This window comes from Anopheles cruzii, chromosome 3 (genome assembly GCF_943734635.1).
Source record: "Anopheles cruzii chromosome 3, idAnoCruzAS_RS32_06, whole genome shotgun sequence".
Taxonomy (NCBI): domain Eukaryota; kingdom Metazoa; phylum Arthropoda; class Insecta; order Diptera; family Culicidae; genus Anopheles; species Anopheles cruzii.
Window position 1 is genome coordinate 65,040,065 of NC_069145.1, and position 15,737 is coordinate 65,055,801.

Consider the following 15,737-nt stretch of genomic DNA (forward strand, 5'->3'; position numbering starts at 1 on the left):
TAACGCGACGACGCGATAAGAGGATATGGATGTCGGCAAAGATAAAGACTCTCTGATAAGAAGGATGAGCGCGCACTGCTTGCATGTCATAAAAATTGACTTATCGCGGGTCTCGCCCGCCGTCGCGTTCTAATCAAATTTTCGCACTTCGTGCGCCCGAAATACCATTTCTTTCGCGTCACAAGTCGAACTCAATATTGTGTAATCAGAAAAATTTAACGTTTATTTAATTATCGAAGCGTCTTCGAGACTCTCTTAGCAGCAGTTGATCGCGGAAACTCACACCCGAGCGTCATCGGAGGAGCACTCTTCTTTTTGGATTTTCTGGCTTCCCGGATGGCGCCTAGCAAAACCGCGCCACGATCGATGCTCGTTGGCCCCGGGCGCGTTCTCTCGTTCGCGCACTGACCGGAAACGGCTCCATCGGAATATTGATTGTATAGTTTACACGCGTCCGACGCGTCAGAGCTTTAATGTTCTTTCCGCGCGCTCCGCTCTCTTTCGCGCGCGCGTCGAAAGTGTTCATCATGCTGCTGCCAATTGAGAAAATGGTCCACGATCGGAGGCGCGGTATGGAAATTGCGGCGGGCTAATTTGGCGAACCGAATGCAAACGAATGATGTTCTATCCGCCAAAGTGCTTCACGCGCGAAGAGGCGAACATAGTAATCCTGGACCCTGTTTTTTGTTGTTCCCCCGTCGAAACTGAAAAGTACTTCGACGCGAATCGGCGGCCGACTTACCTTTATCGAGAACTGTCATCTTAATCTGCGAAAATCTGCCTCGATTGATGATGATGATAATGATGCGCCGGTCCTCTAGGGAACCACCGCGAACCGAGAAGGATGCCTTCGGAATCGAAGGATTACTTACCCGAGTACCCTAGTCAGATTTCGGAGAATTTTCGTAGTCAATCCCCCCTGGGGGACCTTTTGCTAATTAGACTTGGCATCGGCCTCAAAAAGGATTAATTAGCAGACCAGAACGCAGCGACTCCCGATCGGAATCGGAGTTCGGTCTTTCGGATTGCCGCAGAGCGAGTGATACAACAAAACGCGGGCGCTCTTCTGAGTACTAGTTGTGATTTTTATTTATGCTAACTTTCGATACAAATGTAAGCAAAATCTGAGATACAGTTTTGTTGCCTTGAGAGGGGTTGGCCTGGGCTTGTGGTATGCAAAGTGAGAATGAGTTGGTTTAGCAGGATTCCGCATAGGGGTTTATCGGATTGTTTGCTGTCCAGTTCTGAGTCCAGCGAGCGGCACTTCGCGCCCGTCCGTCCGTGTTTCGTTTGCCCTGTTATCGAATTGAGTTGATTTTTTCCTGTTAGTTTCGCGGCCATCGCGTGAAAGCGGTTAGGTTTCCCCTACACTAGACACCTGCGACCTGGGCCTGGGCCCCAGCCAGAGAATTTGAAGTGCAATAGCATTTCCCTTGCCGTTTTTTGGCGTCTTTTACTTTGCGCATTTTTTTTGCTTCGACTTACGTTAAAGATTAGAAGGGGGGTATTAGTGTGTAGGTTTAGGGGGGGCGTCCGCGAATGGAACGGTTCAAAAACATAACTCTGACACTGACTATTTTACAAAACAAAAAACCCAAAGTGGGGAACTGGAAGAAACTTTCTCTGCTCGAGGTCGCTACAGAAGGGAGTGAAACAATAACTAAACTAAACTACAGTAGGAGCATCCGCGTTAACAGCGCGTACTTAACACAATTTAAACAGCCTATCGGTTACAACACATAATATAACACACACACAAAAGCACGTTTAAATAACCAGTGGACAGAACAACAAAAACGCAGAAAAACGCAGATCTCTTAACGAGTGGTTCCAACAAAACAAAAATAAATCAAAAAAGTAACAATAGAAATCGATTACATGAAACAAAAAGAAAGTAATGGGAAGAAGGAAATAAAAAAGAATAAAAAAGAAGGAAAAACGAAAGAAAGAGATAGACAGAGGGGAACGCACGCAAGTCTTGCCCGTACACGCCTCTAACACACACACTCCGTTACAGAATTTGCCTACAACAACTTACAAACTTATCTAACCTGTGCGCTGTGACCCGCTGTTCGAAGGGTTCGGGTCCGGCGTCCCCAGCGATTAACCCTTTCCGCGGCGTGGGGGACACTGGCGGAAGGGAGTTACGCCTTTTTCTATTTCCACTTTTCTGATTACTTTTTCATTGTGTTTTCGTCCTCCGTTTTCGTCCTGCCTACATCATAGCGCACAACACCAAATTGGGAGAGAAGAAATATCTCGTTCAAACTAATCGCGCACCGCCTACTGCTGCTGCTGCTTCGTCTGCCTCATCAGCGCGCTTGTCTATCACCTTGTCAAATGTCTGCCTTTTGCCAAACTTTCCGTGTTTCGTGTGTCACGTTCCTACTCTAAATGGTTTTCCGGGTGTTTGTGGTTTCGTTTCGATTGAGCTTTTCAATTCGGTTTTCGTTTCATCTTGTAGAGGGTTCTTACGACACAAAAAAACACAAAATAATTGCCTGACGGGAAAACTTCAGACAGAAAAAAGAGATTGCTGAACTTCTTTATCCGTCCGCTTGACGAAATCAACTGCGATGCGGTTTCCTTCGAAAAAAAAACACGGCAGCTGTATGTGTTGTTCTAAGCTCAGAGGAAGGATGGTTAATGATGGTTCGCCCGGGTCTAATGATAACAGGTCCGGGAACGGGGTATGGAACTTTTCACATCTTTCGCCCTGTAAAAAAACCGACCGTCTTGGGCTTCTGACTTCTGTGGGTTTGTAGATTCCTTAAAATTGTTTCCAATTTTTTTTGTGTGACCCTTTTTGATGTTCTCCTGTTACTGCTGTACGCGTGGGGATTCGCTCATTTCGGCAGACTTTTCCCCAAATTTGCCTACCGACCGGGTTGCCCCTAGCCCGGTACAGTGTCGGACTCGAAGTTCCAGTGGCGTCCGCAGCGCCGGTAGCCTTCTAGATATTGTCTGCCTTCACCGGACGGTTGCCTGCTGCTGCTGCCGGCCCCGGCCGGGGGGCTAAATAATTGGGCAGAGATTATTTTGTGTGCGAACCTAGCCCCGGTTCCCCGCGGTTGCGCTTCTTTGCGCTCGGCTGCTCCACTCGCGCATTAGGCCATTCGGACGCCCACAGGCTGCGACCGGACCGACCGGCTCTCGCTGCTTACTGCTTCTCGAGCGAGTAGTGGCGGGACTTTTTCCAGAAGCTCTTGAAGAAACCCTTCTTCTTCTGCGTCGTGGGGGTCGTGTGTTGCGATGATGGTTGCGGAAAGTTGCGCGAATCGGCCCCTGCAATGGAAGAGTGTGTGTGTGGATTGGAACAGTTGGAATTAATAATATTTTTTCAACACAGAAGAGGAAACACTGATGGAAAGAGTCAAGGAGTCAACGTCCACAAATCGAAGCAATATATAATTGGGAGTTCGGGTTCGGAGAGATATTAACGCAGCATATGGAATCGGACGAGGGCTGAAAGAACGTCAACAGCACCATGAAGCACAAAGAACAGCTGATACGGCTGGTGTCGGATGAAAGGCATGGTCTCACGTAGATCAACCGGAGCGCCGATCGGGCAAGTCATCCCGTCGATCGAAGGCACGTTTAACGTGGCACGGAGGTGTGACAATCACATCCAGCCTTGAAGCACCTGACACGTGTGTCCCGCTCCGGCTCCGGCCACATAGCATGCACAAACATTGTCCAGTGTCGCCAATATGATGCAATGGCACCGTAGTGGTGCTCCAATTTCCTCTTCGCCATTCAGCGCGTCAAGCGACACATTATGCCGGATTATGGATGACGGAAATGGAAAAGAACCTGGGTGAAGAAAATCGGACCCCCGGCCTGTTCGGAGTGCCCGCTACTCCTGCCTGCGCCACCGGAAGCGGATCATCATCAATCACCGGCAAGGGCACGGAGCGTTCCCAAAGGACCCCGTCACATTTTTCCGTTCCTATTCCGATTCGAACACCGATAGTGTCGCAATGTGACGTGGACCGGTCGGGTGTGGCACGTTTCTAGGCCGTTTCCTTCAGACAGTTCGTTCTTAATATTAATTTTCTTTCCCCGCAGTTTGCAGCAATTCGTGTTCTGTATTCAAAACACGAGTCGATTCGGTTCGTCGAGTCAGAGAGGCATTCCAGCAGGGCCCCTGGGAAGGAGGGATGCTGTTGCTGCAGTGGCCTGCGTGCCGGTGGGAAGCGAAATAGAAGACGAGCATGCGCGGAGTGTTGCCGAATTCTTGACCCGACTCGGCAAAGAACACTGTCCGGGTGCGAGAAATGGGTAAACTCATCCGTGGTCTGGTCTATCGAAGAATTTTCAATTGTAAAAGGGGAGCATAATTAGTGAAAAGTGCGGATTGCCTACATGTGGGCAGCACGCAGCACCCAACGCCTGAAGTTAGGCAATGTTTTGTACCGGGCTTACCCTTGATTCGCAGCATGATGTGCTGTGTCATGAACTCCAAGAACCCGGCTAACTCTTGTCATTTGGATGAGTGTTCCTTGCCTTAGTCTTCGCGGGGGGGAGGACGCTAAATTGACCGAGCCATTTGGAGATGAAAATGTTTGAATGAAGAAAATATCATGACTCACAGCGCCGCTGCCCAATCCAGTTACAATCATTCGGTGCAGCCACAAACAGTCGTCCCCAATACATCCATTAGCCGCCCATCCGTGTCGGCGTATGGTAACCCGTTACACGGGGAAACTTTTCCCGGTGCTAAAGGCAAATAAATAATTTCGAATCAAAATTCACTCCGATTCCGGAAATGCACCAGACACAAAAATCCGTAGGAATCCGGCCAATGAAAAACCCAACCATAAATTGTTCGTTCGGCCCAATTGAGCCCCCCGTTCGTATGTGTGTGCGTTCTTTTTCTTGCCGTGTTGTTGTTGCCGGTGAAGATTTTCCGCCGCGTTTCAAGCCGCGATGCGTGGCCACGGTATGGTACTGCACTGCGCGCTTTTCAATTGCTGCTCCCCGAAAGTGTCCGTGGTGGTGGTCCCGCACCACCCGGGGGCTTATGAAGCTTATGAACTCGAACCCCCCCCCAAGGCATCGCTCCGAAATCATTGAACTCGCTCCGAAAACCGAAGAAAACCCCCGGTCCCGGTCTTTGCCGGGTCCGTGTTGGAAGAAAACTCGCGCGCCCGTGAACCGGAAAAGAAAAGTAATTAAAGAGTTTGGGTTAATTTTTGCCTCCGCCTCGCCGGCTCCAGGTTCTTTCGTGGGCCGCGTCGCTGCCTCCTGCCCGCCCGAGCCTTGTTCGATCGGATTTTATAACGCCGCCAGCGGATTGACCAGCACCGGCGGGTAACTGTTTCCGCACCGTCCTGCCCGGCACTGGGTATTCTGTCTCTCTTTCTCTCACACACAGATCGAACCGGATCGTTAAACGTTTGGAGTCCGCGTGGCCCGAGCGGTGCAATAATATTCATGAATGCAGCTCCCGTAGGTCTCGTAAGCTACTCGTTGAAGGCAAGTGAAGGATGGAAGCGGTACAGGACCGGAACTGGCCACCATCCGTACGCTTCCTAGTGTGCCACGGGCGAAAGAAGGTCAATCACCGGCAGATCTTCCGTGAACAATATGAATTGATATGCGAAAGGTCGACAGACGGAAAAGTGGGGAACACATGGGCTGAAAAGTCCCGGGTCTGGGGGGGAAAACGTGATTTTTTGGTCAAAGTTGGATTTATCGTCATCTTCTTCTTGAACCGAACAATCGTTTCAGCGCCGCTCTAATATTCCAATTCCACTTTTGTAGAACACTTTATCGATTTGCCTTAGTTTTGACGATAACCTCTTCGTTCGAGCGAAACTTATACCAAACCACCTATATACCAAATAGGATTTTTTTGTGAATTGCCAGTAGTGGCTGGGAACTAATCTGGCGAATACGGACTTCTTTACAATTTCGGCCTTCAAACGCTCCAATAACGCCATATAATATTAACTGTTGATAGCATTTCCCTTCTCTCTTTAATCGATCAACGTTGCAATTTTGACGAGATTTCCCAGTGAACTGATGGATACATGTTTCATCCATTGTCACATATCGACAGCGAAACTTCCAGTTTGTTACGTTTGAATATGACCAAACAATGTTCAGAAGCATCAACTCGTTACTGTCTATGGTCAACAGTGAGCAAACCCGGCAGTCCCTTCGAACAGAGCTTTCCCATAGTCAAATGTTCATGCAATGTAAAGCCAAAACGTTCTTTTGATATTTTTTAAATATCAGCTAACTCATGCAACTTCCTTTTTCGATCATTCAAATCGATTTTGTGGATTTTTTAAATGTTTTCTGGTGTTCCACCCTTTCCTTGGATCTGCATCATCGGTGTCTCTACAACCAAGTTTAAAGCAAGCAAACCAACGTTTCGTTGTTGGTTCTGGGGGAACGGGGTCCATAACACTTTTCAAGCAATTGCTTCACTTAAACGGAATTTTTTCCCATCAAGAAGCCGTGTAAAATTAAAATAGGATTTTTTCTATCTTCAAAGAACAGACACGAAATTGTTGTTGATCCAACTTATGGTCATAAGAAACATAATTGGCGCTCGAAAAGAAAGAAATATAACTTCCATTGTTTTGAAAATAACAAGAGCGATTAATACAATAAGACTAGTAGTAATTATTGGTTAGGCACGGGACTTTTCAACCCATTTATTAATGTTGGCTCCCGGTTTCATCTCCTGCTTGAAGACGATTTCCAATTATCGGACCGCGGAATGGGTGCGCGGACATTAAACACCGGCAAACACTGGGCTATCAACAAAGTCAAAACCAGACGTCGACCGCGGAAAAACCACTCGCCAATTTCCAATTTAAATCCGGCGTTCTGTGGGGGTGACCCCCACATCATGCTCCTGTGACATCTCTCGTGATGTCCCCGTCGGCGGCGGTACTGAGCGCGACGAGCTGCACTTTTTGTTGGGGATCTTGGAAAATTTCGTGGAATGTTTTTCGGGCAGAGGTAGCGAGCCAGCGAGCGAACGAACGAAACAATCGTACTTGAACCTCTTCTCGGCAATACAACAAAAATAAAAAGAAACATAAAAATTGGGGCCACCACCAACGCATCGCGCCGCGAGTCTCTCTTGAGAGTTGACTTTCGTCCGGCCTCCGGGCGGTATTTATTTCGAGAAACGGCGCGCAACAGTATTTTGCAATGCGCTCCGTGACACGACACGTGACGGTGCCGGGGCCAGGGCCAGTGCGTGCAGTGCAGCGGGTGCGCCCGCACCCAGCACCTATATCTGTGTCAACTTCGGCGCTGCCTCCTACGAAGAAATCATAAATTTATCGCTCTTTCTCCAGCCGCGGGGTCGCTATTTTTAGACCGACCGTGGTCGCCTCTGCGCGCCCGAGGGTTTGGGCTGCACTTTCGGCCAACGGGTTTGGGAGCCGCAATGACCGTTAGCTGGATCGTGGATCGTGGACTAAACACATGTTTCGCTTATTCTTCGCAGAAAGAGTGTGTGAATTATGCTCACATCTTCCAATAAAATTACCATTCAAACGCAGGGTTGGTTGGTGCGCAAATGCGCATGCTACGAAAGTTGGCCATTTTCAGCGGCCACCAGGCGAGTCCCCCGAGCAGGGCGGATGCAACAGCGAATTTAATTGGGTGCAAGGAAAATCCAACACAAAAAAAAGTGAACGATGGGTGAACCAAACCAAATGGGATTTTCTTGTGCACCGTCGTGTGTCACCCAGGGCCTCGGTCCGGAAAAGGGGTGGGAACCACTGACAGGCATGAATTTTCGTAGGACACCCACTCGTGGACCACCAGCGTCGCGGCCAAAAGGTGTCGGCCAGACCAGAAAAATCATTAGGAAAATTGGAACCAATTCGTGGGTGGCGGCGGCCAAAGTTGGGAAATTTGGAACGGAGCATTTTCCGAATGCGTCTGGTGGGGTCGAGACCGAGACCGAGTCCGACGGGGACAAACGGGGCCCGAAACACATGTTAGAGGGACCGAGAGTCCCGAGTGTACGTGACTCATCTGCTGCGCCACCGATTGGTGTTGGTGGCGGCCGTTTTGGAGCATATGGCCACACGCGTCTCGCGCATTCTTTACTGCGCTGAGAAGATCTCGCAGCCACCCGGGAAAAGCGTGTGGCTGCGAAAGTGAACGCCCCGACGTCGATGGCTCTCGCAGGAATATTGTGGAGAGAAATTAGCATAATGTTGCCCGAACCGAAAAGGCCTTCTTCTTGATAACCAAAGTGGGCCGGACCGGACTTCATCACGGCAAAAAAGTTCTCAACTCCGGGGCCGTGTCCGGATGTCAAGTGCCACTGAACTCGAATGACCTCCGGTCCGGCTGATGAATCCGCAATGTGGGTGACAACAATGAACCCGATGATGCCCACCGGGGGTTCTCTTGGGCTGTGGCGTGAAGGTCCCGAAAACTTTGCCTTTCACACCCGGACGGTGGTTTTCTGGGTGCGGCCTCGGCAGCAGAGGTCGAGAGCGAAAAAGGACGATGAGGACGACGAACTGTAAACTAGCGACTGTTGGGGCAGCATCCACCGGGTGTGTCCTTCCCCGTTTCGTATCGATCGCAGCAGCAGCAGCTCTCCACTCCGGCGTGCCGCGATTGCAAAAAGCCAATGGCTTCCGAAAGTGCAAACGACCCGCCTGGAGAGGGCGTTTTATGTACAAGAGCCACCATTCAATGCCAGTTCGCCGGCCGGCCGGCCGGCTAGTCCGCCGAGTGCAGAGTGCATATAGCCGCAGCGAACGGTCCATGTGCTCTGTGGACAGCAGTAGCACTGAACATATAAGCCCTCGCTGATGGAGACCGGTTACCGTAGACCGTACGCCACTCTGGAGCAGCAGACACATAAACACACCTCGGCGAAAATCGTGCCGTGCCGTGCCAGACGGTGGTGTCTGTGTGGGTGCGGCTCAATCACACAAACACACAGGACCAGGACCAAGGACGACGACTCGACGACGACTGGCAACACTGGCTGCATGCTACTATAATACCGGGGTCGGGATTTCCGGTGCCCGGGGATGCATCCTTGCGCCACCCGACGCCGAGAGATCGGTCGGTTCATTGTCTCGTCTTGACGGTTATGTGTCGTGGCGGCGCATCAGGACAATAAAACTGCATCGCCGGCGAACACTCCAGAAACTCTAACGGGCGCTGACAGCAGCAATCCGGGAGTTATGATGAATAAAATTCTTATCGTCCCGTGTTATTGGAAAATGTCAGAAATATGGTTACACGAACCCGGTTCCGGTTCGTTACGCTCTCTTCAGAAGCATACCCGGGCAAGACACTCCAGAACCCATTTTCTTAACAGAATGCTCCTAAGTCGTCGTTTCCAGAAAACAAGATATTCCGGGCCGACTCTGGGCCGGCAAGCGTCTAGTGGTCAAGACATTTTAAATTGCACCCGACACATGTTGATAAAGAACGATTCCCAGCTGAAGTTGCTCGTTCTTTTCTCGGAAGGAAAGAAAAGCTTGCCTCCGCGCCCAACGATTACTTCTCGGGCCTCGCGCTAGACCGATAAGACCGGTGTTTGGCGGTGGAGAAACCAACAAAAAAGTGCCCCGAATCGGAACGAAATGCGAGCCACTGCGTGAGTGCGTTCGTCGTGATTCACACACGTCACGCCGGCCGGGAACGGCGAAATAATCGAACGGCGGAACGTTGCTGATAAGATACGGCGGCGGCGCGATGATGGGTGGCTTTGGGGATGTGGTCTTGCCGTGGATGGGGTTTGGCTGAATCCAGAAATAACGCGTGACGCGCCTTGCGGCCCCCGGCCATCGATTGGCAACACATCTTTCAACACACCCATTCGCGGGTGACAAAATCGACCGCCACCGGCGGGAGAGGAGCCTTACCCCGACAGCGTGAAGTGAATCAGAAAAAGGCCGAGGCTTTTGGCAAACCAATTCCACTTTCCTTTCTTTGCTGCCGTTTCTGGTAGAAAGGACAGATCAATCAGCACAATGGCAGATTGCGCTAAAATAATGTCCGTGCGCGATAAACGAAGCTTGGGTCCCCGGAAGGGATGTGTGGCGCAAGCTAATTTGAAGCATCTTATCTGCCGCCGATTCACCCCAGCTGGGAATGTCGTAAAAATAAATTCAGACAAGTCCAGTTGGATCACCAGAGTGGAACTAGAGAAGAACTAGAGGGGATTGTACAGGGTGGCAACGAGAAAGTGATACACTCATTCGAGTGCTCATCGTTTTACTTTTTACAGCTATAGGTCCGATCTTTGTTTACTATTTGAAGAAGTACTATGTTTACATTCTATTCATACGTGATAAAGTCAGTGCTTGTGTTTCGTTCACCAGAAAATTGTAATGGATTCTTAAAGAGAACAAATCAAGATTTTGCATCTTCAAAACATCACAAACATTCAGATATGAAGGAAGCTGTCACATCTGAACTTGACCAGATTATTCGTGTACAGGACCATCAAACGGTTCAAGGAAGCTGGTACTGTTATCCCTAAAAAGAAACCGGGGAAAAACGGGCTGTACGGACTTCAGAGGTAATCAAAGCGGTGAAGGAGCGTATTCGACGAAATCCGGCCCGCTCGGGAAGAAAAATGGCACGTGAGATGGAAATAAGTCACACCTCCATGCAAATCAAAAAGGATCTTGGATATAGCCCTTTTAAGAAACAGATGATTCATGGATTATTTCTCAAAAATATGGCCGACAGGGTTGGCAGTTCTCGGATGCTCCTGAAGACGCATGCTGCTCACAAGATAGTTTTTTCGTACCAATTTTTTTGTTTCGTTGGAGGCAACTTTGAACAAGCAAAATGATCGTGTCTATGGCGGAAGTCTTCGTGATATACCAGCCGATAAAAGATGGTTCGAGAGGTACCAAAATGCATCAGCTGTGATGGTTTGGGGAGCAATATCAGCAAAAGGGAAACTACCACTGTTATTCATCGATCGGGGCGTGAAAATCAACAAAGAGTACTACTTGGAAAACGTTATCAGAAGCCATTTGCTTCCTTTTACCAAGGAACTTTTAGGAGATAAAGATTTTTGCTTTCAACAGTATTCAGCACCTGCGCATAAAGCATTGGTTGTTTTGAAATGGTGTGAACCAAATTTGCCATGTTTCATCAGTTCCTCTGATGCCAGTTCCCATCGTCTCCCGATTTGAGCCCCCTCGACTTCAGTATTAGCTTGGATACATGCTTGGAAAGTTAGACGACGTGAAGCATATGAGTTTGGACACTTTAAAGAATCGTTTAGTCAAAATCTGACATGAAATGCCGAACGAAGTCGTGCGTGCGGTTTGACCCATCGTCGATTTTTGTGTACTCCAAAAGTAATTGACCACGAAGCGGTAATTTGAGTTTTGGAAAAGGGGAAAAACAGAAAAAAGTCACAGGGGACCAGATCTGGGGAATAAAGTGGCTTTGGCAGCACCAGAGTGTTGTTCAGGCAAAAAATACGAACAAAAACCACGATGTGTTAACAGGAGCGCAACGGCCAGTTTTGATTTTCCTACAAATCCAGGCGTTTGTGACGGATTGCTTCGGGCAAATTGCACATAACTTGCTGGAAATATTCTGTATTGACCGTTCTATCCTTTAGTAACAACTCATGATGCACCAAGACCCTGCAATCGAAAAAATCTGTAAGCTAAACTATTCACATTCGACCAAACATGGATTTTCGACCTTAACATCTTCTCCGCCCTCTGAAAAAAAATTTAACCACCCATAACCGCTGCTTTTGGTCTTAATAGCTTAACCATAAGCCACAGTCAACATTTCGATTGCGTTCGAGCTCTTAATTTCGTTTTTCACACGAAATTTGATAAAGGTTCCTTGAAATCCATGTTTTGGAAGATCGACGATAAAAAAAAATCGAACCGATCGAAGAAAAAATCGACGATAAGCCAAATCTTGTCCAAGCTAAACAGCTGTCAAAAATTTACTATTGACTCAAAATTGCCGAACTTTGTACCATAAGTCACTAACATGTGTAGCAACCTAACGCCACAAAAAAAATCGGATATACGTAGCCCGCGGAAATTCAAAAGTTGCAAAAATTTTTGAACGCATGTTATATGGACGAAAATTCGCATAATTTTCTATGAGGAAGATTGACTAGATGGACTAGCCGATCAAGGGCACGAATGCGTGCTACGTTCGCCTCTTTAATATCTAATCTCACTATTGTCAATAAGGCCCCTCGTTGGCAATGATTTAAAAAATAAATGAATAAATAAATATGGATGCAAATTGACTGTGATAAAGATGCGAAACTTTCAGTTGATACCACCAAAGCCTTCCAGAGCATCCCTTAAGTTTGGGTGAGAAATAAACATCATTCCGAGATTTGTTCGTGAGGAAATAAAAGGAAGAGCGATCTCCTTCTTTTGCACAGTTTGCGTTCAACAACAGCAAATGACAATTTTAGAGATTAAAAATGAGACATTTTTTGAAAGCGTCAAATGCCAGTTACAACTAAACATTTCATAATTTTGAACATCAAGCGTTAAATTGAGCGTTACGCTCGATTTTCAATCAAACCCAAGCACAAACGTGCTCAGCGTCCACGTAATTTCCAAACATCCAAAATAATAAATAATCATGAGCTTACGGACGATGAAACGAGAGTCGATCACCAATTCCACCCAGGTGCCACAGAAGAGCAAAATCAGAAAGTTACATAGAAAAGCGAAATGAAGGGAACAAACATCGATGTTGGCCACTCACCATCGGAACCGGGTGATCGTTGCAGGAAGCCAGATGACGAATCACGGTGCTGCTGCTGCTGCTGCTGATAGTGGTATTGCTGTTGTTGTTGCTGCTGCTGCTGCGGATGCTGATGGTGTTGTTGCTCCTTTTCCTTCTTCGATTCCTTTTCCTTTGTTCCGGAGTTTCCTGTTTCCGTTCGATCAGCGTGTGTGTGTACGATGGGGAATGGTTCCGGAAGTCAGCAGCAGACACGTCGTCGAAGGAGCATCAGCAAATGGAAAGAAGATAACCAAAGGAGCCACAGCGCAAAGCGTTCGGGTGATTAGTTTGGGTGGAACTGCGCGAAACTGCGGCTGCGTATCTACGACCGGGGAAATGGGTGGTTTTGGTGGGTGAGGGTGAAACGATTGGTGGTGGTGGGTTGTTCCGGAAGTGATAGGGTCGGTGGGCTATATCCGCCGTCGTAATGAGTGCGCCATAAGTGATAAATAAAAAGGAAAACACATGACAGAGTAACCGAGCGGGAGTTAAGCGAGTTGCTACGGAGGAGAAGGTTACATATCAACCAGCTAATGGAGGGTGGTGAAAGGTTGTGTGGGGATGGGTGTGCGATTGGTATTTAGTACACACTGATAACACCGGCGAGGGCAGATAGCGATGGTTGCCAAATGCTTAAGCAAAGTGCATTCGGCCACCGAAACTTATCTCTCTCGGTGGAACTCGGAAGAACTTTGAACTCTCGGGGGCGATGCGGCTGTCAATCACTGTACCCAACCGAACGCAACTCAAACGAAGGCTAATTTTTTACGACTTGCACCCGCGGTGCATTGGCTTATCGTTGTGGCCGTTCTTTGTCCGAGTACTGCCTTTCGACGGAGACCATCATGAATGCAGCGGCAGACTTCGTCGTCCTTGTTGGCCTCGTTCGATAACGTCGCAATGGAGAGAGATTACAGCCTGCGAAGGGCGGTCTTTTCCAGCCCAATTCTGGCAAACCCCAAAAAGACCTGCCTGTGGTTGCGGACATTCAACATATGTCCGGGTGGGCACTTGTAGCTCCCCGGGAAAGTACAATAAATGTGTTCCGGGTTTTTTTCTGGGTCGTGCCCCCCGGCTTGATTGCGCATTTGCCAAGTAGAACAACACAGTGTCTCAATTCGGAGGCACTTGGGTTGTCATCGTGCCATTATCCGCCATCGACTGGTAAAGGCGTGGCAGGCAGACCGTTTGTTTATAGGTCTGCGTGTTGTGTATAGTGGAACCCATTCTTTTACCAGCTGCTTCTCATAATCCACATACCGGGAATGGCCCATGTTGTTGCCATAACCGCACCTAAAGTAATATCTTAAACACGAGACGCAAATTTGTGGAAGTTTTCAAAGATTGAATGAACCCCACACTCACCGGCGCGGCCCATTAATAAGAGATTTTGTGAATAAATGATGCCAACGATGAGTGGGACCTGTCTTAATGGGCATCGTTTCCTCCCTTAAAGAGCTACTTTACGCGTTCGGGGTACGGGGTTACGGGAATCCAGGGTGAGCACAAAATTACGGGGATAAATTGTGGTTAGTGTGGCGGCTCCAACACCAACTTCTTCCGGCATCCGAGAGCATCGTCTTTCAGAGTAGCGTCAGAATGTTACAAGAAACCAATGGCGGCAGACTGGTCGGGAAACAGGAGTTTCCCCAAACCAGCCCACGAACGACGTTTTGGGGCCGAGTCAATCAACATCAGCACCACACTCCGGCCCCCGGAACCTGTAGCTGGCCTGTAGCCGCGCCGCTCCGACAAGCACTTGACGGAGGTTCACATTACGCGGATTGGATCCTGTTGATTGAATCACCGCCAGCCCGGCCCGGGAAGGATATAGATTTAATGGACACCGCACCGCGCATACAACAGGAATGTCTGATGAGGCCGCGCAACAGTGTGCCGATGGAAGGGCATGAAGTAGTAGTAAGCCGGAAGGAACCGTTGGCCCCGTTGGCTCATCTCATTTCCATTTCTGTCGGCCGCACGTGCAGAAAGTGCTCGCGCGGGTGTGTGTCTGCCCTGTGGCGTGCACACATACACACCCCAAGCAAAGCCCCCAAAGAGACGATTGGCAGGAAGGGATGCTGTCCTAGTCAGATTCTATGCGCGCGCGCATGAAAAAGGGCGCTTTGCAACGCTTTGCGAAATGCAGCAGCAGCACCAAGGAACCGGAACCCCGACAGCGGCTATCAACTCCCATCATCGGCTGCCATCGTGGCTAATGGCAATGGGAGTAATGCTGAAAGATGATTGTTCTCCATGGCGTTAATCCCTTCGAGGCCGTTCGTCCGCTTGCCGCACCAACACACACACCGGCGGCGCCGACCAGGGACGCGGACAAAGGAAGGCTTCAGTTCGGGATTCGCACTCAACATGGATCCTTCGGGCCGGTTACAGACCAACACAAAGGCGCAGAGAGTGAGAGCGAGAGAGAGTGCGGCCGGTTGGCGGTGCGGAACTGAAATAGGACCGCAAGTTGGCGTTTTCCACACGCGTCACCGGGAAAGCTATCGGACCGCCCCGTCCTGCTCCTGTTGCTGATTCATATCCTGCTGCCGGGCTCCTGTTCCGGGGCCCCATTTTCCGGTCTGAATAGAAATATAAAAAAGGCATTCAAGGGGCTGGTCCTTCTTAATATCCTCGTAGAAGCGGCAATCTAAAAGAAGGCAATAAGAAGTTAAAAGTAAGCCAACGAATAAACAATGTCCGGGCGGATCGGGTTGTGAATGAGCGACAAACGAAGAAAAAACGTTTCCTTTCGAATCCAATCGCAGGAAAAGCTGTACACGTGCCACGGGCGCGTGTGTTTGTGAAGTGCGATCGGGTCACTAACACAGACCGGGCAAATTCACCGGGACGACTGCAGGATCTACGGGCCCTCACCAATACACGGCCCGGCACAGGACACGCAGCACAGCCATTGACCGCGTCATCATCGATGGGAAATGCGTCCGGCCTTTCTCTCACTCTCTCTCTCTCTCTCTGTCTCGGTC

At 49.1% G+C, this 15,737-nt stretch overlaps 1 protein-coding gene across 1 annotated transcript in view; it reads right to left on the minus strand.

The window, feature by feature from the left end:
- Window positions 1–1,137: 1,137 nt before the first annotated feature.
- Window positions 1,138–15,737, minus strand: part of LOC128275541 (mucin-5AC) — a 79,893-nt gene continuing 65,293 nt past the window's right edge. The window contains exons 16-17 of the mRNA XM_053014083.1: window positions 12,727–12,894; window positions 1,138–3,285 (exon numbers count right to left, since the gene is read on the minus strand). Of these exons, the coding sequence (XP_052870043.1) occupies window positions 3,161–3,285; window positions 12,727–12,894 (293 nt within the window). The 3' untranslated portion in view covers window positions 1,138–3,160. The remainder of the gene's footprint in view (window positions 3,286–12,726; window positions 12,895–15,737) is intronic.